At 40.6% G+C, this 12,600-nt stretch overlaps 1 protein-coding gene across 8 annotated transcripts in view; it reads right to left on the bottom strand.

Annotated features, from left to right (window-relative positions):
• Positions 1-12,600, bottom strand: part of MPP7 (MAGUK p55 scaffold protein 7) — a 337,800-nt gene that overhangs the window by 199,655 nt on the left and 125,545 nt on the right. For 7 of the 8 annotated variants that reach the window (XR_012157600.1, XM_073334350.1, XM_073334349.1 and 4 more), the window contains one exon: positions 534-652. Coding sequence is in view for 7 of the 8 variants with exons in the window: in XM_073334350.1 (XP_073190451.1) it covers positions 534-652 (119 nt within the window). In the remaining variant the exon portion in view is untranslated. The remainder of the gene's footprint in view (positions 1-533; positions 653-12,600) is intronic. The other variant, XM_073334348.1, reaches the window with a different exon arrangement.

A 12,600-nucleotide genomic window follows, 5' to 3' on the forward strand; every position in this document is an offset into this window, starting at 1 on the left:
TTATAGTCATGCTTTAGTTCAATATATTTATATGCAAAACACAATTTCCAGTGGAGACAAGCCAATAAACAGAACAGCTTTCTAAAATTTCAGTTGACTTTTTTAAAGGAAATTATTTTAAATTAATGTGGCTATTGAACTGTTGCCACACTTGACCTCAGAAAACATATTCCTTCTAATTTTTGCTGTGAACATTTATTTATTTAAGCTAAACTCCAGGTCTTGAATGTTGACCATAAAGACATCTCAGATTTCCTGCTACTATTTAGTATTCTCTTTCTAAACAAGGGCAAACAACATATGTTTGCTGCATTAGTGTATACTGCCAGAACATCACTATTAAATGAAATCATCTATGTATTTTTGGTAGAATCTTATTTAACAACTTCCATCCCTGACAGAAGCCGAGTTAGCTGAAACAAGGCTGTTTTGTTTTTGCTGAGCAGCAGTTCGATCACTGGTTTACTAGATGGCACTCAAAACATTTTTCCATATGCTCTTCTCAAAGAGAATCTGACTTAAATGTGGTTTACCTTTACCAGTGAATGAAGGCTTTTTTCACCAAACATATCCCAGAGGAAGGTCAGGTCTTCCTGGCTGTCCACATGTGGCTGCAGCTGGGCTGGCAATGCAGCCAGCAGCTCATACAGACCTATAAAATGAAAATAAAACACAAAGTGTAATCTAAGGGTGACCTCATTAATTTCACTTAACAGTTCTGTGTAATTGGCTGCCTGGAGCATGTCATTTTAACTGGATAGGGAGTCTGGAGTATCCAGCAAAACCTAAACTTAAAGAATCAAAGGGAACATTTTTTTAAATTACTAAGAAAAGCAGATATTAACAGTGTACATTTTACCTTGTCCAAGTATCAAGCTTGTATATCCATATCTATTTACATAAGACTATACAGAAAATTCATAAAGATTTTTGAAGGACAAAACCTGAAAAAAAAAAAATACATTCCTGTGCTTAATCGTTATTCCATTACCCTTGATGTTAGCCAAAGAGTGAAATGAGTCATGAATAGGAAAAACTTCCTTAAAAGAACAGAAACTGGAGAGGGTGGTCCATTAAAAAGAGTTCATGGTTTCTCTAAATATTTCTTGCTAATATATTGCTTAATACACTTTTTTATCCTGCTTCCAGCAGAGATTTACAGCAAGACAAAAGAAACTGCATTGTTAGTTATGGAGTAGCCAGATCTTTAGTACACCACCACATACATGCATAAGCTACATTTTAAAGTTTTTAGGTGTACAACATTTATCCAAGATTCTCTAGAAGTGTTAAAGTAACTGCTGCTCCCAGTGGCACACCTCTCTAACAGTCTCCCGGGGCAGACAGTAGCGCTGTGTTCCACAGTAGCATACAGCATAAACTATCCATCATGCACACAGACCATCAAACTGTTGTCCAAGAAATGTAGCAACAGTGCTTGCAGCAGCACTCTTTAGGGAGGTAACCTGGCAGGAGTTGATATCAATTCATAGCACATGCTTAATTTTCCAGTGGGATTACTTGGGGTAAAAAGGACAAAATGCCTTTTTCTCCTTTCTGCTGTCTACAAAAACACCAATAACCTCCTGGGATGCACTATACATGATCCTGGTATTATTTCTAGGCTGAGTAAGTGCTGCTGTTCCTCACAAGCACAGACTTACAAGATATTTAACTAGTAAAGCACATTATAGTAAATTATAGGTTGCCTATCACTATTATGCCTATTATCTCTGAAAAACATAAGATTTAAATATGTTATTAATGCGCATTGTTTCACAACCTTTTAAGGCATCATTTGTCCCTTCTAAAATTAAATATAGCACCTTTGGGATCTGATTATTTAACATTTCTCTCTCTTTTTGTTGGCTTTGAGTACAGTATTGTGGAAAAAATGTTCCTTCCAGTTACATTCTTTTCTGTGGTCCAAATGTTTTTGGTGGTTGACATTCATTTCTCTCAAAATCTTGCTTTTATTTAAATCTGTTCTTGTTTATGCTTCAGAAATACTATAAAAAGAGGATATAACTCAAACCACTACAATTTTGCACCGATACAAAAAACACAGAGCCTTAGCCAACTACATCTTAGGATCAGTGGTTGTACTAACACCCAAAGATCACAAGTTCAAAATAGGATGCTTGGCTCTTAGTCTCTGGATTAATAGAAGTTAGGCACCTGGTGTAAATGGATATGTGCAGCACTATGTGGTTTAAACATAGACTTGGCTGTTATTTGAGTATATTCACAAAAGTTTGATAGAGAGTCACTGTAGTTATCAAAAAGATATTCCAGCCTAAGTTAATTGTATCCAGTTTGCAAGTTAATTCCAATTCAGCAGTCTCTTGTTGGAGTCTGTTTTTGAAGTTTTTTTTGTTGAAGAAACGCAACTTTTAGGGCTGTAATCGAGTGACCAGAGAGATTGAAGTGTTCTCCAACTGGTTTTTGAATGTTATAATTCTTGACGTCTGATTTGTGTCCATTTACTCTTTTATCTAGAGACTGTCCAGTCTGACCAATATACTTGGCAGATGGGCAGTGCTGGCACATGATGGCATATATCACATTGGTAGATCTGCAGGTAAATGAGCCTCTGATAGCGTGGCTGATGTGATTAGGCCCTATGATGGTGTCCCCTGAATAGATATGGGGACACAGTTGGCAACGGGCTTTGTTGCAAGGATAGGTTCCTGGGTTAGTGGTTCTGGTGTGTGGTTGCTGGTGAGTATTTGTTTCAGGTTGGGGAGCTGTCTGTAAGCAAGGACTGGCCTGTCTCCCAAGATCAGTGAGAGCGATGGGTTGTCCTTCAGGATAGGCTGTGGATCTTTGATGATGCGTAGGAGAGGTTTTAGCTGGGGGCTGAAGGTGATGGCTAGTGACATTCTGTTATTTTCTTTGTTGGGCCTGTCCTGTAGTACGTGACTTCTGGGTATTCAAATACTCACCAGCAACCACATAACAGAACCACTAACTTAGGCTTGAATAGAGACTGGGAGTGGATGGGTCATTACACAAAGTAAAACTATTTCCCCATGTTTATTCCCACCCCCCCACCCCCAACTGTTCCTCAGATGTTCTTGTCTACTGCTGGAAATGGACCACCTTGATTATCACTACAAAAAGTCCCCCCCACCCCACTCTCCTGCTGGTAATAGCTCATCTTAAGTGATCGCTCTCCTTACAGTGTGTATGGTAACACCCATTTTTTCATGTTCTCTATGTATATAAATCTTCCCACTGTATTTTCCACTGAATGCATCCGATGAAGTGAGCTGTAGCTCATAAAGCTTATGCTCAAATAAATTTGTTAGTCTGTAAGGTGCCACAAGTCCTCCTTTTCTTTTTGCGAATACAGACTAACACGGCTGCTACTCTGAAAACTCTAGTTATCAGCTGCTCAAAGTTACATTCATCATTCTAAGTGGGGAAACAAGTGCTTGATAAAAGGAAAAATTAAAATTGGAAAAGTAAAAATGTAATTAAGCACTGACTAAATTCTTATTGAAAACTAAGATTTCCTACATACCCGGATTTATAGAGTTCTGGTTTTGCACACTTAATTCTCCAGCCAATTGTGTTATTACAATAGCATGTATCCTTCACAATAAACGAAGTCTATGTTTACACTGCACTTTCATTGCTCAAGGGCCTATTGAACGAAAAAGGTTTTGACGACGAAAAGCACTGGCGCGGAAAGCACTTTGTCGGCAGGAGGTGCTCTCCCGCTGATGAATCTATTGCCCTTTCTTGGGAGTTATTTTATCTTGTTGTCAGGAGAGCTCTCTCCTGTTGACAAAGAGCAGCTACACTGCATGCCTTATAGGGGCAAGGCTTAAGCAGCATGGCTGTGCCACTGCAAACTGCACGGTGTACACTTAGCCTAAGACATGACTGTTTGAAAGTAGGAGTGGAAAACAGAAGACTTAGCCTTACACGGTGGCACAACCACCATTTAGGAACACGTCATATCTACCATTCACAGGAAAGAAAATATTAACTTCAGCCATTTCCTCTAAGTAAAGATGCTGGTTGGAATAACCATTTTCTCTTGATTAATAGACCTGTTCCTATTTTTCCATAAAATGTGCTATAAAATACACTTGTTTCGCCCTTGTATCAGTTCACTGTACCTTGACTCTCAGACAATTAAATCTTCAAAGAAAAATTAAATTAAAATAGTCACAAAAATAGAGGTTTAAATATTAAAGTGATAATACAACAGTACAGATTTCAGAGGCGAGGCACTGTATACCTTTTTTGGAATATGATATATTATCAGTGTTATGCTGTAAACTGAGCTTGATGTAACCTGTTAATTTCTCTCACCCACCACAAACAGGAAGGAAATTCAAAGTTAACGCTATATCGCTAATTTGCTATTCTGTCATTCTCACTCTCTTGTGTTTGACTTGAAAGAGGAAAAAAATGGCTTTAAGCTTCTTCATGACTGTGATGCTGTATGACTGGCACATGACCATTTATATAATTTGTATTACCACTATTAGACAATTGCAACAAATCTTGAACGAAGTATATCATGCAAGGTACCAATGGAAAAGTTATGATTTGCTAAGTATGGTTATCCTGTTTATATGCATCATTTTTGTACCTGAAGTTATAGATATTGACTATGTACTGGCATCCTACATATGTGCTGGTTTCAGAGTAGCAGCCGTGTTAGTCTGTATTCGCAAAAAGAAAAGGAGTACTTGTGGCACCTTACAGACTAACAAATTTATTTGAGCATAAGCTTTCGTGAGCTGCAGTTCACTTCATCAGATGCATCGATGAGCATATGCTCAGATAAATCTGTCAGTCTCTAAGGTGCCACAAGTACTCCTTTTCTTTCTACATATGTGCTGTATTCCTGTGGTGACACCCTCCAGGTAATTTACATCCAGTCTGGTCAGCACATTGTGAATGAGCTATTCAAACTGATGGCCCATCGAAGAATACTTAGCTCGCACAATGGGTCATAGCAGAAGCTTGTGCCCGCCTGGTGAGCCTGCCTGTGAATGCTTTAGCCAGAAAATGGGTAGTGCTCCTATGAGTTATCAAACATGCAAGGGCAAGTCATTTGCTCACATGACCCTGGTCTCCATCTTGTGAGTGCAATTTTCCACAAACTAAGATTGAGAGCAGTCCCTCCACATGGGAGAAAGTATAAAGGACCCTGGAAGCATCTCCATTTTGCCTCTTTCCCGCTCTGATCTCTGGACTTACACTGAAAGGAGCATTCCAATCAATGGACTGAGGACCTTCCAATTGTTCGGAAGTTACCAGAGACTTTACAAGCCAGCAGTTTATTCCATCACAGCTTCAAACCTGATACAAGAACTTTTCAGTGAGTATGTATTTGATTTCCTTAACCATTTTAACTCTTTCATTCTTTTCTCTTATAAATAAACCTTTAGATATTAGATACTAAAGGATAGGCAACAGCGTGTTTATTAGGTAAGATCTGAGTTATATATTGACCTAGGTATGCTGCTGATCTTTTAAGATCAGAAGAACACTTTGACGAAATTGGTTTTCAATAACCATTCATCATTAATTTTAGTGTCTGGGTGGTGAAACAAGGACTGGGATGCCTAAGGAAACTGCAGTTTGGACTTCTTGTTAACCAGTGTGGTGAGAAAGAAGTTTACTTTTGGTTCTGGCTTGGTATATCTAATAATAAAATAACCACCAGTTTGGGGAGAGTCTGCCCTATTTCTCACTATTCATCCTGAATTTGGCATCCTCAGCAGTGACCCACTGAGGCATGGTGACAATGACACAAGGAAATCATGAAGATTTTTTGGTTTACTTTTTATAAAGGAGTTTCCGCTCTGGATTTTATATTAAAAATTCAGGTCCTGTCTACCTTGGAAGACACCATAGTAGCTAAAGAACGAGTGAACTGATGACATCACAGGAACCAAGAGGCTGAAACGTGGAGAAATTCTTAGACTGTTTTACACACAATTTCAATGACTAAGCAAAAGTTTGGAGAAAAGATGGGTTAATTAAAAATTCACTCACCCCAATGCAGAGAGAATTTTTCAAATCACTATTTAGTTTATGTTGTGGTTCATCCACCATTTTTGTATTCCTTCTTGTTGGGCCAATTGGCACCCTTTTCGGTTAAGACAGGAAAGAGGGTGCTATGTGACCTAGGTAATCTGCCCAGTAACAAGAGGGCATAAAAGGTCTGTGCACCCAGTGCCATAGGCTCTCCAGCCTGGTGGCAGTCCAGTGTTTAGGGTGTCCTAGCCGAGACTGTGTGTCAACAAAAGAAGAGATCTGCCTGTCGTTCTTATTCCCCGTCCTGAGTGTGTCTGCTCCTGAATCCTTGTATTGTGTGGTCATGTGTCTCCGGTTCCTGACATCGTTGGTAATCCTGCTGTGCCCCTGGATGTGTGTGTATGTTCCCTGACCAGAATAGCCTCTGATCCAGTGATGTACTGACTTCCCTGAATTAGCCGTATACCTATCTTATGTTTGTTTGGGGTCTCTGGCTTAAGACCAATTTGCTCAATTAACAATGGAGTGCTTTGTGTTACTCTTTGTGTTACAGTTATGTGAACTTATTTAGTTGGGAGTCCTGTTTAATACATTTGACTTTGTATTTTATATCCTGTTTGCTTTGCGTTATTCCTGTGAATATCACCTCCATATACAAGATATATACAAGATGGAGTACGAGTCTGTAGGGTGAGGGCTAATGGCTAAATTCAGTAGCTCCATGTTGAATACTCTTACCGGGTTAACATATTTCTGGTGACAGCACCAGGACTCCCATCTGGTGATTTAATCACAGGCTGGCTCTCGTGGTGTTTTAGTGTAGATACCTTGTATTGATTTGTTTTATTTGCCCTTACCCTATGATCTGCTCAGTGAGTTAATAGCGGTCCACTGACCGTGTGGGTGGGTAGCTGATTGCAGGATGCTGAGTCAGCAGCTGCACTGAGTCAGTAGACATTGCGGTAGCCTGTGTGCCACCAATCCTTCATTGGTGTGATTCCAGGAGAGGAATCTGACCAGTGGGTCAGAAAAGACACGTGAAGGCAACCAGTGTACTGTCAGCGCTTGCTGGGAGGTACCCGGTTGGGGACAAGTAAGTCCTAACCAGGCTTGAAGAAGCAGCTCAGCCCTGCTACCTCTGTGTGGCTTTGTTCTAATTGGGTATGGACCAGTGTGCCCGGGGCAGGCCGGAGCAAATGGCTTGGCACTGTTGGCTTGGCCAGATTGATCAACCAGCAGCCTGTTTGTGTCAGGACCAGTGGATCCTGAGTTCATCCCGGAGGTTATCTGGTAAGTGGTAAGCCCGATTAGGTGCCAACTTGTATGGTGGGCCTGACTCGTGGGTAGGTGGGCATCGGCTCCGATAGCTGGTGGGCCTTGCTTGAGAGACAGAAGCTGACTGTGTAGCTCAGCAGCCCTGTGAGAGTATGAAAAGGCTTCACAGCACATGCCAGTCCAATTGATTGGGTCCCGCATACTGACTTAGTATAGTGAAGTTAGTGGTCTGTGTGCCACTAGTTTTGTGAAGAGTCTGTGGTAGGTCAGACTACAGTCATGAGTAGCAAGATGTATGGAGCAGATACCAGAGAAAAATAAAAATTCATTCAATTATTGTGCGGATTTGGGAAGTTTAAAAACCCATGGGCACCAAGGTTGTTTAAAGGGACAGAAGTATATTCCACCCTATGTCAAAAATGGGAGGAATTCTTAGTAGAATTAAGAAAGAGCACTCATATATGGGTTAGCTATGGTTGGCAAAGAACTTACTAAACGCTGTGGGGAACAAGATCAGAAAATTTCCCAGCTTAATCCAGGTAGACTACAAGAATTTAGAATTAGAAAAGATGGGAAATAAACTTGAGGAGTTGACCATACAGAAACTTAGTTATGTCACCCAACTCAGTAAGGCAGAGATGCAACTGCAAGAAATGAGCGCCCTCCTGTCTAAAAAGGAGACTGAGTGCTACGTACTTACCACCAAAAAGCCAAGGATGCAATGAATGGTCTACCTACTGAGGAGCTATTAAAAAGGCTTGCTAGACATGAAGAGTATGAAGGAGCATCAGTCAGTGACAAGGCGCAACAATCAGAAAATGCACTCAATTTATTATGATGGAGCCAAGCTCCCCCTCCTTCCCTGATGGTCGCACTAACTGAGAACAATCAATGAGGAAGACCGACAACATCTGGTGTACTGAGAGGAGTCTTTGGGAATTTTAAAACAACAGATGCTCATAGATACCCATGCACCATCTCAATCATTTGCTCATGATCTGAACCTAGAGCAAGTAAGCTACCTATAAAGGAAGTAAAAGTCCTTGAAGGCTTCAATGGAAAGGAGAGTGTCGTCCTATTCCTAAAGCCAATTGAGTGCGACATTAACCCCGATTTACTATCAAGGCAACATTTGGAATCCAGCAGTTAGATGGCAACAGCATCCTGGTAAGGGATATGTTATCCCAAATGAAGTTAATCATGGATCTACCAAACAGACTGTTGATACTGGATCTAGAAGGTAGTGGACATCAGACTATACCTGCATCCCATTGTGTAGCAGCACTGAAAGTGCCAGAAAAGCTAGCTATCCCAGACTGGGAGCCTGAAGTAAAGGCAGTGGCTACCAAACACCTGAAGGCTTTCGCGAACAATAAGCTGCGGTGCAGGAGGATTGATGCTGAAATAATTGTGGATGGTCCAGACCCCAAGCCACAGAGTCAATATTGTTATCCAGTTGCAGCAGAAGGTTTGATGGAAATCATCCAGGCATCGGTGGACCAAGATGTGTTAGTCGAGACAGAAAGCATCTGTAACTCACCAATATGGCCAGTCAAAGGCCAATCAAAGAACTTGGCGACTCACCATAGACTACCGGGAACTGAACACGGTCACTCCCCATCTGACCCCAGTAGTGGTGAAATTTAACAAGATTATGGCCACGATAACAACAGGAGCCAAGTGGTTCTCAGTACTTGATTTGTCAAATGCCTTCTTCTCAATCCTGCTGCACAGGTCAGCCTGGCATAAATTTGCATTCACTTTCAAGAATCGCCAATACACATTTTGCCGTGTCCTCTAAGGATTCCATAATGCGCCCTCCATTTGCCATCAATACGTATCTAAAATGTGGGGCTCTATGGGTGAGGGGGACAAGGTATTCCGCTATATAGATGTTATACTTGTTGCAACCCTCATTAAGGAGGAAAACTTGAAAGTGCTCAACATGATACTTGAAAAAAATCAAAAATACAGGACTTGTAATTAATCCAGCTAAGCCTCAGCTAGTGCTCCAGACAGTAACATACCTGGGCATTGAGCTGGGAGTGGATGGAAGAAGACCAGACACCCACAGGATTGAATTTATAAGCTTCCAGCACCCAGCATATATCTCATGGGAATTCATGGAAGGGTATGCGGAGATAGCACTTCCTTTATATCAGCTGTTTAAAAAAGGACAAGAGTGGACGTGGAAAGAGGAGCAGAAGGCGGCTTTTGTCAAATTAAAGCAAGCCCTCATGAAGGCTCCTACGCTTGCATACCCTAGACCAGGTGTTCCATATCAGCTGCAGTTGGCCACAACAGATAAAGGCCTAGGTGCTGTCCTACTTCAGGATACTGGTAATGGTCCAAAGTCTGTCGTATATGGCTCACAGGTACTGAGCAACATGGAATAATAATATTCTGCATGCGAAAAGGGGGTGTTAGCCCTCGTTTGGGTCCTTGGCCATTGGGAATACATGATCGGTATGCCCCAGTAATCCTCAAGACAATACATACTCCCATCAAGTATGTTCTTTCAAGACGTATTAATGAAGGGAGGGTCTCCAACCCAAGATTAGCAGGGTGGACCCTTAGACTGGTCAACCAAAATGTGAAGGTTAATAAAAACATCTCAACGATCTGCACCTTATGCTCTTCTAATACAAGGGGAGGAGCATGAATGCCCTCTTCCCCGGACACCATCGAACAAGTCAAGTCACCCTTCAAATAGGCATTGCATATCAAGAGGCCAAAGAGAAAAATTTTGACATCTAGGTAGTAGATGGAAGTTGTTTCTACAAAGATGACAAGCCACATGCCGGACATGCTGCCCTTCAGATTAGTTCACAGACCATCATGCAAGGTACCATTTTACCTTACTTGGCCAAGGAGGCAGAAGTCATTGCAATGTTGGCCGTCTTGAATGCCGCTGATCCAAAGAGTAACCTTTTTGTGTGTTCAGAGTCAGATTGGGTGGTAAGAGCGTTGACAGAATGGATGCCAGTGTGGATCCAACAATCCATGACGCCCTCAGATGGGAAGCATATGTGAAATATCTCTTGCACGCCTGGAATCTTGTCACCTCCAGGGAAGGTAATACATATCTCTGCAAAGTAAAGGCACAGAGAGAGGATCAGGCAGAGATCTCAAAGCTTAACAGTCGACGAGCTTCCAAAACAAGCTTATTTAATGGGAAACAAATTCCTTTGGACAAGGTCAGACGAAGAGGCCTACAGGGTGCAGGCTAAAGATTCCAAGACCATGAGCCAAAGCTGGACATTGTGGACTTGAAGAAAGCTGATAAGGAAATACAGAACCTCTTGCTGAAGGAGGAATGTAGAGGTACAACATCTTCAAGAATAAAGACGGTATTATCATGGCTCTAAGAAAAGGCTTTTTGACAGTCTGCCCTGAGGTTGGCACTCACGGTCATAAGCCACTCCAGACAGCATGACAGGCAAAAGCTAGAAGTGGGGTAGAAAAGCAAGGAGGGGGCACACAGGAAAACACAAAGGAACAGAATGGGCATAACTAGTGTTTTAAAAATCCCTTTTCAGGTCACATTTAAGAGATATCTCTATGTGTGTGGGCGGGGGGGGGGGTCGTATAGTGCTATGAATATGTAAGTTAAGATTGTGATGAAGTCATTTCAAGCTTAACTCAGAATTTCTCCAAAATTAATACGTTACACCATTCTTTAAACACACTTTGTTGGTATGTTAATATACTATTTTTATTGCAATGGGGGTTCAAGATTAAGACACAACGTAAAGAATACAACAGTTGACAAACTGTATAGATGGAAAGTGACTACTAAAAAAAATAATCAAAAGTTCACATAACTGCATTGTTCAGACTTGGCAAATTAGGAAGGGGCTGTTTTTAAGAACTTCTTGTTGCTACACTAGGGCCATGATTTAGGTATCTGGCCTTTTCAACACATTAGAAATGTGTTATACAAAGAAATGCATCTTTTCATGATTGACCATTACAGCTTTAGCTAGAATTTCTGAATTGTATCAATTTGGATGCCATACATATTCACTATCTGCAGATTAAAATGCTTAGTAGACCATTATTGCAAAAAAGTTATGACATATACTGAACAATTTGTTTCTAATATTTAAAGATGCTGTCACATCTGACAATTCTAAAACAATTTATTAAGAACACATTTTTGTCCCATTGATACTGGATTGCGAAGGTTGAGGGTGGAGATAATCAAATAGCTTGTGAAACCCTTCCCTTTCTCAACTTTTGGTGGAATACTAAAGGACTGTAATTTTCTCAAAAGGCTGGTCATTCTGGAAGAGATAAGCATGTATGCTACTTGCTATAACACAAACAGTATGAACACTGTATTTTATTTACAGATGATGAAGTACCACATCTAGGTGCAAAACAGGCAGAAAACACAGACCAATCAAAACACAATCGTATTTGATTGTTTACATTAGGGAAGCCCCAAGATTTTATATAAAAAGTAGGACTATCGATTAATCGCAGTTAACTCATGCGATTACCTCCATAAATTAACTGCTATTAAAAAAATTAATTGTGATTAAATCGCATTGTTAAACAATATAATACCAATTGAAATTTAGTAAATATTTTTGGATATTTTTCTATATTTTCAAATATATTGATTTCTATTACAACACAGAATACAAAATGTACAGTGCTCACTTTATATTTTTATTACAAATATGTGCATTGTAAAAATGAACAAAAGAAATAGTATTTTTCAATTCACATCATAAAAGTTCCATAGTGCAATCTCTGTTGTGAAAGTGTAACTTACAGATGTAGTTTTTTGTTACATTACTGCCCTCAAAAACAAAGCAATTTAAAACTTTAGAGCCTACAAGCCCACTCAGTCCTCCTTCCTGTTCAGCCAATCACTAAGACAAACAAGTTTGTTTACATTTATGAGAGATACTGCTGCCTGCTTCTTATTTACAATGTCACCTGAAAGTGAGAACAGGCGTTTGCATGGCAATTTTGTAGCCAATGTTGCAAGGTATTTACGTGCCAGATATGCTAAACATCTGTATGCCCCTTCATGCTTTGGCCACCATTCCAGAGGACATGCTTCCATGCTGATTACACTCATGTCAAGGTTCCTTCCCCACTCTGAACTCTAGGGTACAGATGTGGGGACCCGCATGAAAGACCCCCTAAGCTTATTCTTACCAGCTTAGGTTAAAGGTACAAACTTTGCCTTGTCCTTATGCTGCCACCACCAAGCATCTTAAACAAAGAACAGGGAAAGAGCCACTTGGAGACATCTTCCCCGAAAATATCCCCCCCAAGTCCTACACCCCCTTTCCTGGGGAA

Source organism: Lepidochelys kempii, chromosome 2, assembly GCF_965140265.1.
Source record: "Lepidochelys kempii isolate rLepKem1 chromosome 2, rLepKem1.hap2, whole genome shotgun sequence".
Lineage (NCBI taxonomy): Eukaryota > Metazoa > Chordata > Testudines > Cheloniidae > Lepidochelys > Lepidochelys kempii.